Consider the following 13756-nt stretch of genomic DNA (forward strand, 5'->3'; position numbering starts at 1 on the left):
GGCTGTCTTGCTTCCATAAGGATCAGAAGGAGGAAGTTGTTCTAACTAGACTATGCATTGGTCACATTCAGGTCAGAATAAGCCACATTTTACTTTCTTGCCGTCGTTACAACTCTCAATGACAGCACCATTTTAAACATGTTCTGTCCCAAGGTTTGTCCATAACGTTAGACAGTATTATTGGTGATGGTGACACTGTCCATCTAGTAAAGCTTTTAATTTTTTAATGGCCATTAATCTTTTTAATGCCATTTAAGTTTTTTAATTTATACATTAAACCTTTTTTTTAATGTGATTCCCTTTAAGAATCAGTCTCTCTAGTTCGATGTATAATTAGAATATAGCCCTAACATTAAATAACTCGACACCAGGACTGGAAAGACCAACTTCAGGTGACTGACAGTGGTTCTTGTACTCACCTGTTAGTCTTCCTGGTAGGTTATGATAATTATCATTATGCTACAGAAAGTCCTTTACAACTTGTGTTACTGTAGTTTTTCTTTTAACTTTATAGACTAGATGTATATATTGATTTTATACTATTCATGTTTTTTTTACCTTAATTTCCCTTTATGAATTTTACTACATTTACTTTAATTTTACCTTTTTACCAACCACTAGCTTTTCAAATATATTACTATTATTATTCAAAAAAATATATTTTAATGTCATTTTTGTTTAGCATTTAATAATATATCAGCACACATACAAATATAATCATGTAATTTTTCATGCTGATTTTTAGGGCCCCTGTTCAACCTCTGATGTTGGAAGTAGACTCAGTATTACCCATCCAAATATCATTTCTCTAGACTGACTAGAGTCTGGACAAAGGCTTTCACTGATATGCCAAGCACTTGTACAGAAGACATTTACTGCTCAGTATTCTTGTTTCTGTTGTTATGGAAACACACGAGCATCAGTAAATTTAGTCACACCAACTGTACTGAATTTATATTTATTTAGAAAACTCGTACCGTTGTACAAATCACAGTTTAATAGAAATGCAGCACTTACCATATAAAGGTTTTTTATAAACTGAGAACTGTATACTTCTATGTATCAGGTAACTTAATTTATTCTGTGAACTGTATATATATATATATCAGTGTCATCCATGAAATATTCTTGTATATAAAAGTGTAAAACATATTTTAAAATATACAGATTTTGTCCTTTCTGTGATGATTGTTGTCTGGACATATAAAGCCTCGTTATTTCAAATGTGGCAGTGACAGTTTCATTGTGCTCCCATAAAATATATTTCGTTATTCACCTGCATACACTTCTATGTCTGTTTATAGCCTAACGTTTTAATATTATCATTGTCTTATTTTCTACATTTTCATACACATTAAACAAATTAATTTGTTGGTATTAATATACAATATTGTATTAGAAAATCAGAACTGGTGGAATTTATTAGGCAATAATACATATTTCATCCATGAGGTTTTGAATAAATGAAAGAATTTATTTGTATAGAAAACACTTTTAAGTTCATAACTGTAATCATTGTGATAAATCGTAACATTTTAAACTGTAATAACACTTTGTAATTACGTGAAAACAGTTACTGTGCTCTGTCTTTGTGAATATTAGAACTGCATCAGGTCACAGTTTTCTTTTATATGAAGATACATATTTTTACAAAAAATAATACTTAAGAATGTCCTAAAGAAGTTACACTTGTTATTTTACTCTATTATAATTATTGTTCCAGTTGTGGGTTCTCTGTTGTTTTATTCGTTATATTAATTACTTTACTAGCAGTGGTCAATGTACAGCCAAGACCAAGCTCCAGGGCCTATAACATTATGCCATTAATTCCATCAATACCAGCAAACATCTTTTAGGTATTGAGTGCACATTTGTCTACTAGATTTAACAATGAAATAATAACAATTTTAACTTTGTTCAAACAATGTTTCTTTGAAAACTATTTTAGAATTATTTCATAGCCCCAAGGCTGTAAACAAAACACTTATTGTCTGTTGCTAGAATTTTTCTGTCGTTGCATAAGTTTATTTGTAATAAGAAAGTGAGCTTATCATTGTGATGTTCCTTCTTGCCGAATACAACTGTTGCCAAGTTGGAATACAGTCTTTTTAGCTGCAGGAGAACTGATTTTTGACTAGATATATGAGTTTTTATTCAGCTTTTACCAAGTATTCTTGTGATCTGCCAAACAGCATACACAGTTACTTTCAAGTAGACTTAACACTTAATTGGTCATTTTTCCTTGCGATTGTGTGCAAAACCTAGGAATAAAACAAAACCACTTATTCATTGGTTGAAGATGGACTTTGTAAATCATGAACCTCTACACTTGTATTCTATACACACATTCTTGTATTGATACTTTGACCCAACTCCCTTCAATATCAGGCAGTTTCATAATCAACAACCATCTGCAGCTTCAGCCCAAGCTGTTGAGAAAGTTTCTCAGATCTGTCTTGCTAATGAGGCCTTCACAGTTTTCATCTTCCTTTCTGACCTTGATAGCATAAGCTTGTAGCTGTAGAAACATATCAGTAGAAAATGTCTCCACATGTTTCTCCTCTTAAGCAAGTGTTATTACATGACTATTTTTAATACCTCTCTGCACATATATCCCACTTCTCACAAATATTCAACATCTGTAATATCCAAAAAGGCTTCACTTTGTTTGGCAGCTTTTAAAGAGAATTACGAACAGTTACTACCATTACAGTGTCCATTTTCTCTATTAGAAATTGTTTGGTATATTATTTAAACTGAGATAGACAGTAAACCAGTCTGTTAGAGAAATGAATCTTTGTTCAGCTATAAAACCACATATTCTGTAGGTTACGTTTCTACCATTAGTTTTAACTGGATGTTGTTATATAGACATCAGCTACAAACAGACAGCATGATGTGTGATATTTCTTTCAGGCTAACAAAATTTTTTGTACTACAACTGATTTCCAAGTCTCAGATTCAGTTGGAATAATTATATATTTATTTTTATGGTTCCTTTTTGTTCTGTTGATGATTAAAGTATATAATTATTTTAAATCTTATTTTCGTTTTTAGAAATATTTTTTCAACATTTTAAAATTTATTCTGTGTTGGTTTATATTTAGGGTTAGTGAATATCTGTTTCAACAGTTGTTCATGGATTCAATGTTACTGTATTTATTTCACATGGTTAAGTATAGAAACATTACATTGAATGTAAATATGTACTTTTATCCAGAATGTATCAAACATCTGATGTTTATCCAGAAATTCAAATAAAACATTTAAATTATTGGTCATAATAAAAAGTAGTGTATGCTATTTCTTACGTTTGTATTGTTGGGAATAATTTATTGTAACAGTAACATTTGAAAGTATGTTATTGTTAATTATGTTTGTGTCTTTGAAATATTAGTATCACAAACTTGTTGATGATGGAAAATCTTTCTTCCGTTTATCACAAACTTAGACGTCAGCACTGTTGTTTAAATCATCACATGATTTTCATTTTGAAATCTCTTATCATTTGATTATTTGTGTGTGTAATACACACATCAGTGTGGGCAGATTTGATATTTGAAGATATGAGACTTGTAAAAACATCACCTCAGTACATAACTAACTTGTATAAATTTGTGATTTGGTAAATGTTTTTGTACAGACGTTTTCAGTACTTGAATAATGTATATATTTTTAGACTAATGTTTGTAACCATTTTTATAAACAATTTAATTTTTATTTTATTTTTCTAATATAAATTAACCACCAGAAACAATTTAAACAGGGAATGTACTTTTAAAAAATTTGTTTGTCAGTGTCTAAAACACAGGTGAGGTGACTTTCGTCAATGTTGATTTACTTTGAGTTCTCGCTACATTAACGGTTTATATTTGTAAAGTTACTGCTGTAGTAATAAACATTACTAAAGAACCATCTTCATTATGCAATTACTTAACATGAAAAATTTCTATAACTAAGTTGAATTTTCTCTACAATACAATTTGAAGTAGAATATTTTATATTTCTATTGTTTTCTTGTGTTTTGTGACATCCAGAGTCAAGAATTCTACTTTTTTATTTTTTAAACTTTTACTATACGAGTAGCTTTGGTTTTTTAATTTACAAAATGATTTGTTGTAAATTTTGACCTCTGATTACCAGTTTTGAATAAAAGTCCTTATTTCCTTAAAGATAGTGTTTGAAAAATCCAGGGTGTCTTTTTAACTTTTGTGAATAATTTTCTGGTTGACCTTTATTTCTTACTGAATGTTGTACACATTTCTTAGAAACACAAAACATTAACAGACATAAGTAAATGTAACTTCTGTTTCTGGTGTGTGTGTACATGTTATTGACTTTCTTTAAATAAATATTCTTTTACTGTAAATTTCGTTTCTTGTAGTTGTAAAATACATTGAAAAAGATTTGGTATAGATGACTTACAGAAATATTAAAGTGTCTGATATTGGTAGTATTACGTAATAGGTGAGTGAACAAGACAGTGGTTGTTTTTTATGACGAGAAACTTGCTTGAAGTAAAAATGTATCTCAGAATGGCTGTTATGGGTATTAACACTTTTACTACTAAAGCAGAGAATGTTTTGACCTCCCTAGGTCATCTTCAGGAAGGTAGGAACATTGTTCTCTGCTTTATTAGTAAAAGTGTTAATACCCATACTAAAGAGTGATTTTATTTAAGTAACTGTTAAGGTAACTTGTTAGTTTGATGAAATACAAGCTATTGAAGTTAGCCATACTTAGTCAGTGGGGAGGTTGACAGATTGTAACACACATATTTGGGGTTTGATCCCTACAGTGGACTTAACATAGTCCATTCAGCTTTGTGCTAAAACAAACACTAACTAAAACATTGTATCCTTAACTGATCAAAGTAAAGGTTTATATGTTGTATAACTAGGGTATCAGGAAAACCCTGTTTTGTTCAAGTTATTTATCTTATGCTTTATGTAGAAAATTGTCTTATGGATAACTTAAAAATAATAGAAAAAGAATGTTATTACAATACTTTCTGACCTAAAAGAATAAATTTATAGGTTTAGTTTTTTATTCTTGCTTGTAAAAATAAGCAGTTGTTCTTTGACTTTTGAATTTTTATTACTAAAGTGAGAAATCAGTTTAATTTTGAAAAACGTTCTGTTACAGAATTATTAGTTTAAATACAAGTTCATTAAGTGAACTTAAGTTCATAATATTTTGTAATTATGTAAAGAAAATACAGTGAAACCTCATTAAAAAAGGCATATACAAGATTTTTATGGGCCTAAATAAAGTTTGAAAATTGTCTTTGGCAACATTAAGAAATTATTAATTTTTGGTTTCAAATATAACGTCTATTTAGAAGGTATTAAAGAATTAAGTAGTAATTTATGTAATACTCTATACAGTAAATATTTTCATTACCAAAGATGTGTTTTATTTTTGTGATAATAATTTGAAATCTCCATATTTTATAGTATTGCTAGTTGGCAAGGTAAAGACGTTTTGCTGAAATGTTGCATGTGGTAAACGAGAGCATATATTTCTCCTATTTTTATTAGGCTCACTACATACAACATTTGTTGTTACATATACTTATCCTACTTTTATTAGGCCCATACGCACTAGGCTTACCATATACAACATTTAGTGTTGTATAAAATATTGTGTACTTGATTTTTCGGTAATTTTCGTCTGGGATATACAGTTCAAAATTCCACGTGCAGTTTTAAATACTACAGTTTAGCAGTAGGAAAATAATGCCCAGTATATGTTACCTATGGTTCTTTTTAAGGTAAAATATAAAACACTGATCATCATATTCGTAGAATTCTGTATTACCTAGTGTGCATGGCCAAAAGTTTTATGAACATAAATTATGTTTGCAAAGATATCAAAATATATTACTTCATTCATTATCGTTTCATTTTGCTAACGTTAATGGTATTTATCACTGATTAGACAACAAGTCCTAATATGTACATGTGTGCAGCCGTACCATAGAAAGATAATATCTAACACTTTGAACATCATAACCTTTACAATTTCATACTAATAGGAGCAGCGGTAAATGTTCGGATTTACAATTCTAAAATCAAAGGTTCGATTCCCCTCGGTGGATACAGCAGATAGCCCGATGTAGCTTTGCTCTAAGAAAACATACACTTCATGGTAACAACAAGAAAATGACCACAAACAATATAACAATCATAACCTTCAGAATTTCATGTTATTAATAGTAAGACGACCATAAACATCGCAATAACCTTAATTTATCTTTCAAGTTTCATGGCCCGGTGGGTTAAAGCATGCTACTCGTAATCTGAGGGTCGCTACTTCGAATCCTCGTCGCAGATAGCCCTCGAGTAGCTTTGCGCGAAATTCAAAAAACAATCAATCAAGTTTCCATTTTAATATGTAATCAAATGTTTGATATTGTTGCAAACGAGTTCTGTGATGGAGTATGTTCTTTTATATTATTTGGCAAAAATTATACGAAGTCGAGTCCTGTAATAGACCTAAGTTCACATACAATGGTGCAACAGGAATTTTCTATCTAAAACAGTACCGACGCCTGACCTACAAATAACTTGAAGAAGAAAGGTGGAAGACTTTCGAAACGACGTCCTAAACACTTGTGTCTCCACAACAGGCAGTTGTCGTCCATTCTACAAAGTTTCATCATGAATACTGTCCCTAAACAATTTATCAAAAGATACAAATAACTTCTTCGCTAGGAGATTATTAATTAAACAGCCACGAGGACTCTTACTTTTGATGTTGAATTATGTTGCTGACGTTGAACTGTACTATTCATTGAATATTTCATCAGCTCATTAATTGCTAGGTCATCCATTTTTGTATTTATATTGAACTTTTCTACTAGGCAGTTTGAGGAGCGCGAGTTCAAATCCTTTCCCCGAATAAACTCGCCCTCTAAGCTATTTGTACATTTTAAGTGCATTTCTTGAAACAAATTCAAGCAAAAACTTCATTTTTAATTTTACACCCATGTAAAATCCCAAAGCTGCACTGCATAGCTAAATAAATCAAGTTTTTCAATGAAATCTATGACATGAACTGGGAAGCCCTAGGTAAGTTGACACGGAACAACCCAACGGGTACTTCAGGAAATATCTGTTCAAGATAATCGTTAAGCAGTAGGGGTTTAATGTTTTGGTGTGTTTTTTAAATTCGTGAATCGTTTCTTAGTTTAAACTGATTGTGTGTTTTATGTAGTATGTTTCATTTGACAGTATTTTCTTTATTCTAAGAGCTTGACTGTAGGTAATGTTTCGTTTAATGTGAGAGAAGTAACAGCTTTTAAACTGAAGGTATTATGGTCTCTCTGTAGGTGTTTTGTAGAATTTAGTGAGTAAAATTCCGTTTTTAGAAAACTGTGACGTCAAGAAAGTTAACCTGTGTAGACGACTAATCGTAGGTAAACCTAACTGTTTTATTGAAAGGAATTTACATGTGTGATAAATTCTTTAAGTGATTTAAGACCGGGTGTCCAAATGAAAATTATGTTGTCTGTGTAACTTTTCCATAAATGAGGTTTTAAAGAGCTGAATTGTGAAAGCTGGTTTTTGATATGACCCACAAAAATGTTGGTATAATTGGGAGCCATTTTGGTACCCACTACAGTACTGTTAACTTGAATGTAAGACTCGTTATTAAATTTGAAGTTATTCAAATTTAAAATTAGGCTTGCAAGATCAGTAGTTGTTCGAGATTCTGATGGGTTAGAAACTACTAATGCGGACTTTGGAGTTTCTAGTCCATAATGTGGAATGTTGATGTAATGGGAAGAAATATCCATCGTACAAACATGACAACTGGGTGATAACTGTCCGTCAATATTAATTTCATCTGTGATCTTAAGAAAGTGGGTAGCATACTTTATGTAAGAGGGAAAGGTACAGGCAATACATTTTATGTGTTGGTCAACAAAAGCGGACAGTTTTTCAGTGGTCATGTTTATATTAGAAATCATGGGTCGGCCAGGATTGTTTGGTTTGTGTATTTTGGGTAAGAGACAAAATATACCAAGAAAAGCTTGTCTGGGTATCAAATACTGGAAGTTTTTTTTTTTTATTAATTGTATTGTTTTGGAGAAGTTCTGTTATGGTCTTAATAAACTGAATTGTAGGATCATGTGAGAATGTTTTTATATAAATTAACGTTCTATTCTCTCCGGTTAACTTTCATGATGTAGTCATCTTTGTAAAGAATACCAACAGCTCCATTCTATTCTGCTGGCTTTATTATGATATTGTTGTTCGATTTAAGATTATTTAAATCAGTGGTGCACAAAGTCCAGCTCGCGACGAGTCGCCAAGTGGCCCCCCGATGTCTAACAGCAAAGTCAAACATAGAAAGTTCGCGCCTGCGCGAAGATTAAGCGCTATAGGAGAATATGCATTAGATTAGATACTAAATGGTTCCATATTTGTGTCGAGCAATACAGAAAATTAAATAAACAAATCTCTTTAATGCATAGGTATTTAATCATTGGCGCAATGACGTAATATTTCCGTAATTACGAAATCTCACGCGTTCCAATTGTTCTTCGAGATTTACTTATAAGCCGTATTTTGATATTATTTCGTAACAAAAATGGCAGCTAATCGTAAAAGAAAAGTTGACGACAAAAACCGACAGTTTTATGATGACTGGACTGCGCAATACTGTTTTGTTCAACAACAGAAGAACGTGATTTGTCTGCTGTGTCATTCGACAGTCGTCCAATATAAAGCGTCATTATGAGTCGAAGCATAACTATTTCCACAACGTTGTCGGTGATAAACGAACAGCTCGAATTGAATCTCTGCGGCGGTTGCTGAATCACCAGCAGAACGTTTTCTCAAAGCAGTCAGCAGATTTAGGTGCAGCATGTGAGGTCAGTTACGATATTTCATTGATGATAGCGAAATCTGGCCTACCGTTCACTGATGGTGATTTTGTCAAGCAATGTATGATTACTGCATCGGAAAAGTTGTATCCGAAAGCAGTTCGCAAGCTACAGACTGTGGCTTTGAATCGTATGACAGTTCAACGAAGAATTTCACACCTCTCAGCAGACGTGACAAGGCAGCTTACAAATAAAGCAGCCAACTTTGTCTACTTCTCTTTGACAGCAGACGAGTCGACTAACATCAGTTCAACATCACAGCTACTAGTTTTTGTTCGTGGTGTGTCGTCATCGTTTAATATCACAGAGGAACTAATCGGCATGGGTTCCATGAAGGGTCAAACAACTGGGTCTGCTCTATTCGAGGAGACAATACGACTGTGTAATTGTGTTTCATTAGATTTCACGAAACTGGTAAGTGTAACAACTGATGGAGCACCAGCCATGACCGGAGAAAGTAGCGGGCTGGTAGCACTGTTGATGAAGCATCGAGGAAAGCAGGACAGACAGTTGGTGAAATTGCACTGTAATATTCACCAACAGAACCTGTGCAGTAAAGAACTTGGTTTTTAGGCACTGATGGCATTAGTGACGAAAACCATTAATTTCATCAAATCACGAGGGCTTAATCAACGTCAGTTTCAAAGTCTTCTTGAAGAAATTGATTCAGACTATGGTGATCTTGTGTATCACTGTGAAGTACGCTGGCTGAGTCGAGGGAAGATGCTCAGAAGATTCTGGGAGTTGATTGATGAGGTGATAGAATTCCTCAGAAGCAAGAACAAAGATACAGAAGTGATTTCCATGACTGATCCAGCATGGCAAGCTGATTTGACCTTTCTGGTCGACATAACACAACACTTGAATGATCTGAATTTGAAGTTGCAAGGCAAAAATCAGCTTGTCTGTCAGCTTGAGGGCCTGGCATGGCCTAGCGCGTTAAGGCGTGCGCTTCGTAATCTGAGGGTCGCGGGTTCGCGCCCGAGTCGCGCCAAACATGCTCGCCCTCCCAGCCGTGGGGGTGTTATAATGTGATGGTCAATCCCACTATTCGTTGGTAAAAGAGTAGCCCAAGAGTTGGCGGTGGGTGGTGATGACTAGCTGCCTTCCTTCTAGTCTTACACTGCTAATTTAGGGACGGCTAGCACAGATAGCCCTCGAGTAGCTTTGTGAGAAATTCCAAAAACCAAACCAACCAAACCTGTCAGCCTGCAAATCACGTCTCAGCTTTCAGGACAAAGTTGCAGTTGTTCCGGCAGCAAGCTGCATCAGGCAACTTCGTGCACTTTCCCACTTTTCAGTCACAGCTACAGAAGAATCAGGAAATAGACACAAGTTTATGTTGGGAAGCTAGATACTTTGATTCAGTCCTTCAACTCAAGGTTTCATGACTTTGACCAACGCAGATTGTTGATGAAACTTTTTGCTGATCTGTTCATTGTGTCAGTGGATGACTTGTCATCAGAATATCATCTCGAACTTACTGATCTCCAAGCATCTGATGAACTGCGTGCTATTTACCGAGAAAACAGTTTGCTTGACTTCTACAAAACGTTGCTTGATACATTTGCTAATCTGAAAGAAAACGCAGTTGTCCACACCAGCATGTTTGACAGCACGTACTGCTGCGAACAGGCTTTCTCGCATATGAAATTGAATAAACACAACACTTGTAATCAGCTGACTGATGATCATCTGGAAGCAGTCTTACGTCTTTCAACGTCAAACATCAACCTGGACATTTCTAAGCTCGTATATGGCATGCAGCACCATCCATCGCACTGACTTTGTGACAGTTGACGTATCATAACATTTCTCAGAATAATGTGCAAAATCTTTGATGTAATCGTTATTTGTATATTCTTAAATGTGATCATCTTGTGTGAAACAATGTTGGACGATTTTAATCTTCACTTTTTTTGTGGCCCAAACGGTTACGAGAAGTCTGTTTATGGCCCCTGACTCAAAAAGGTTGTGCACCACTGGTTTAAATCATTTCTTTCTTTTCGGTTACTATTATTAGGACATTGATTGGAATATTTTAAGGTCTGTATTATGCCATTTTCTGCAGCTTTTATTTCATTTGTTACGAAGAATAATCCGAGAGTTAACTGGAGTGGTGTTAGGTACTGCTTTTCTTCTCGTTGATTGCTTCAAAATTAGGGACGCAAATTCAAAACAAACAAACAAATCTCTTTTTAAAACTGTTAAACGAAAAACCGTGTATATAAATATTCGACTGCTACTCAAGTAGAAAGTAATATCCACAAGATGGCGTTCATTGCTACTAATATGGCTGTCGATTACCATGGAGCACTTGTTGTTAGCTGCTCTAAACTTGATTATTTAGAACTAATTAAATGTGAGTATATGTAAAAGTGAAGTTTCACTTGTATTAAAAATACCCAGTTAAAATTATTTTAAATATTCATTTCAAGAAATTTCACTAAGAACACTATATTGTAAATGAAGAACTTTAAATTCTATTCGTATATTGTGTATACACTGAAATGCCGTTAGCTGACGGAAAATACTAAAATACTGTAAGTTTAACAGTAATAGTATAGTTCAGAGTCGTAACTTTAACTTAAGCTTGATTTAAAATTACAAAGTTTCTTCAGAAACAACATTTGCAGTTCTTTCTATCTCAAAAAATGGAGATTTTGACGTTATCCCAATTCTTGAACAACCTATATCTCATTATCCGTGAGAAAAGCATGATTGTTTGAGAAACAGTCCAGCAACCTTCATACTTTCACGCTGAATCCCTTTAGAATATTCAACATTGTGTAAAGTGTCGACATGCAAGATTGTTTGAGATTGACCAAATAGGCTCAAATATAAATTTGCAGCTTTGCCACACGTAAATAGACTTAAAAAAATAAAATAAATAAAGAGCCTTCTAACATCATGAAACCAAAGTATGTTATGATTAATATCTATTTTACCTAAACTGTATTCACCAATCACTTATTTTCTTATCATGTTATTGCAATAGTTCTAAAACCACATTAAGCCCTCCAGTGGTGCAGCTGTATGTCTGCAGACTCATCCTGCTAGAAACTGGATTTCCATATCCATGGTGGGCAGAGCACAGATGAAGGTTTATGCTTGATTTCAAACAAACCAATCATACATATTGTAATTATTCAATCATCATTCAACATCTGCTCTTCATAACAAATGGCAAACAGATCTCACTTTGTGCTAAATGAATCCTTAATATAAAACATTTTTCTTAACAGGCTTTTATATAACAAAAAAAACTTACCAATATTTAGGAACTCCTTTTGCCTGTGTTAGTGATTAAATTCAACTAAAGTGGGAACAAGGAATGTTGAGAGGAAGTATTGTAAGAGAAGAGAGTGTAATAGATTTATGTAACTTGTGAAATTTGAAGAAATCAGGTGTGACGAACTGACACTTGGTTTTTATGATTTGAATTAAGATTCATATAAACACAGATGTAGAACACTTGTTTGAAGACATACGGTTTTTATACTTTGAACTTCATGTGTAGTTTATAGCAAATGTAATAGAGACACCATATATTCCCAAGCAGTGTTGCTATACAGTAATTGTACTAACTTTCAAATAACTGGCTAAATGAAAAATTGGTGAAACTATTAGGTTGAGGAATAATTTGTGAGCATTTTTAAATAATTTCATTCAAGCATTACATACAAGACTATACAATACTTCAATGCATGAACACATTACACCCAAAACATTTATTTCATGTAATACCTAGGTATATAGTATGCATTGTTTTAAACGAAATTTAAACGAAACACACCATCTATTAGAGCAAAAAATTATCTACCAAATGACATGAAATATTTTGCATAAGCGTTTCATTTATGAATATATTTCTTTAACTTTAAAAAACGCTCACGAATTATTCCTCAACCCAATATATAAAAACAGCCAAATTGTAACTAAATTTGTCCCACTATCTCTAACTCGGTGTCAGTATAAAGTAAGAAGTTGTTGACGTTCAAGGAAAAATACTCCATGAAATGTTCTTGTCAGTAGGTATATAATGAGTTAGTGTGAACTTGGGCTGGCTTTGACAAGGAAAAATACTCCATGAAATGTTGTCAGTAGGTATGTAATGAGTCAGTCTGAACTTGGGCTAGCTTTGACAAGGAAAAGTACTCCATGAAATGTTGTTGTGAGTAGGTATGTAATGAGTCAGTGTGAACTTGGGTTGGCTTTGACAAGGAAAAATACTCCATGAAATGTTCTTGTCAGTAGGTATGTAATGAGTCAGTGTGAACTTGGGCTAGCTTTGACAAGGAAAAATACTCCATGAAATGTTCTTGTGAGTAGGTATGTAATGAGTCTATTGGGCTAGCTTTCAAATGAATTCTATTTGTTCTTGTCAGTAGGTATATAATGAGTCAGTGTGGACTTGGGCTAGCTTTGACAAAAGAGTATTCTATTTGGATGTTGACTTTCCATTATGTGAAGAGTATAATTAAGGTTAGTTTGAACTAATTAAAGACAGAATGATAGTCATATATTACCATAATACTGTTCTGAGACAGCTGTTTTATTTGCTACATTTGATAATGTTACATGTTTTATAAGTAAGTTTTATGTTTATAATAGGATATTTTATAAGAACTGGTCAAGATTTGTAAGATAATGTTTTTATTTTTCTACAGAAAGTACAAATAGCAAAAACACTGAGCAGAAAGTGACCATGGGAAATGTATTTTAATTTTGAAATAAAATGAAAACTTAATTTTAAATATTTAGATTCTCTTAAAAAGATTGTGAACAGACAGTCTAATGAGGCTGCCACATGATAATAGGCCTGGAAGACTGTGCCTTACGAGGCTGCCACATGATAATAGG

At 33.3% G+C, this 13756-nt stretch overlaps 1 protein-coding gene across 2 annotated transcripts in view; it reads left to right on the forward strand.

Moving 5' to 3' along the window:
- Nucleotides 1-6855, forward strand: part of LOC143242200 (E3 SUMO-protein ligase PIAS1-like) — a 571445-nt gene extending 564590 nt beyond the window's left edge. For both annotated transcript variants that reach the window (XM_076485554.1, XM_076485555.1), the window contains exon 10: nucleotides 746-6855. In XM_076485554.1, coding sequence (XP_076341669.1) covers nucleotides 746-817 — 72 coding nt within the window. In that variant the 3' untranslated portion in view covers nucleotides 818-6855. The remainder of the gene's footprint in view (nucleotides 1-745) is intronic.
- Nucleotides 6856-13756: the final 6901 nt, after the last annotated feature.

Source organism: Tachypleus tridentatus, unplaced genomic scaffold, assembly GCF_004210375.1.
Source record: "Tachypleus tridentatus isolate NWPU-2018 unplaced genomic scaffold, ASM421037v1 Hic_cluster_2, whole genome shotgun sequence".
Lineage (NCBI taxonomy): Eukaryota > Metazoa > Arthropoda > Merostomata > Xiphosura > Limulidae > Tachypleus > Tachypleus tridentatus.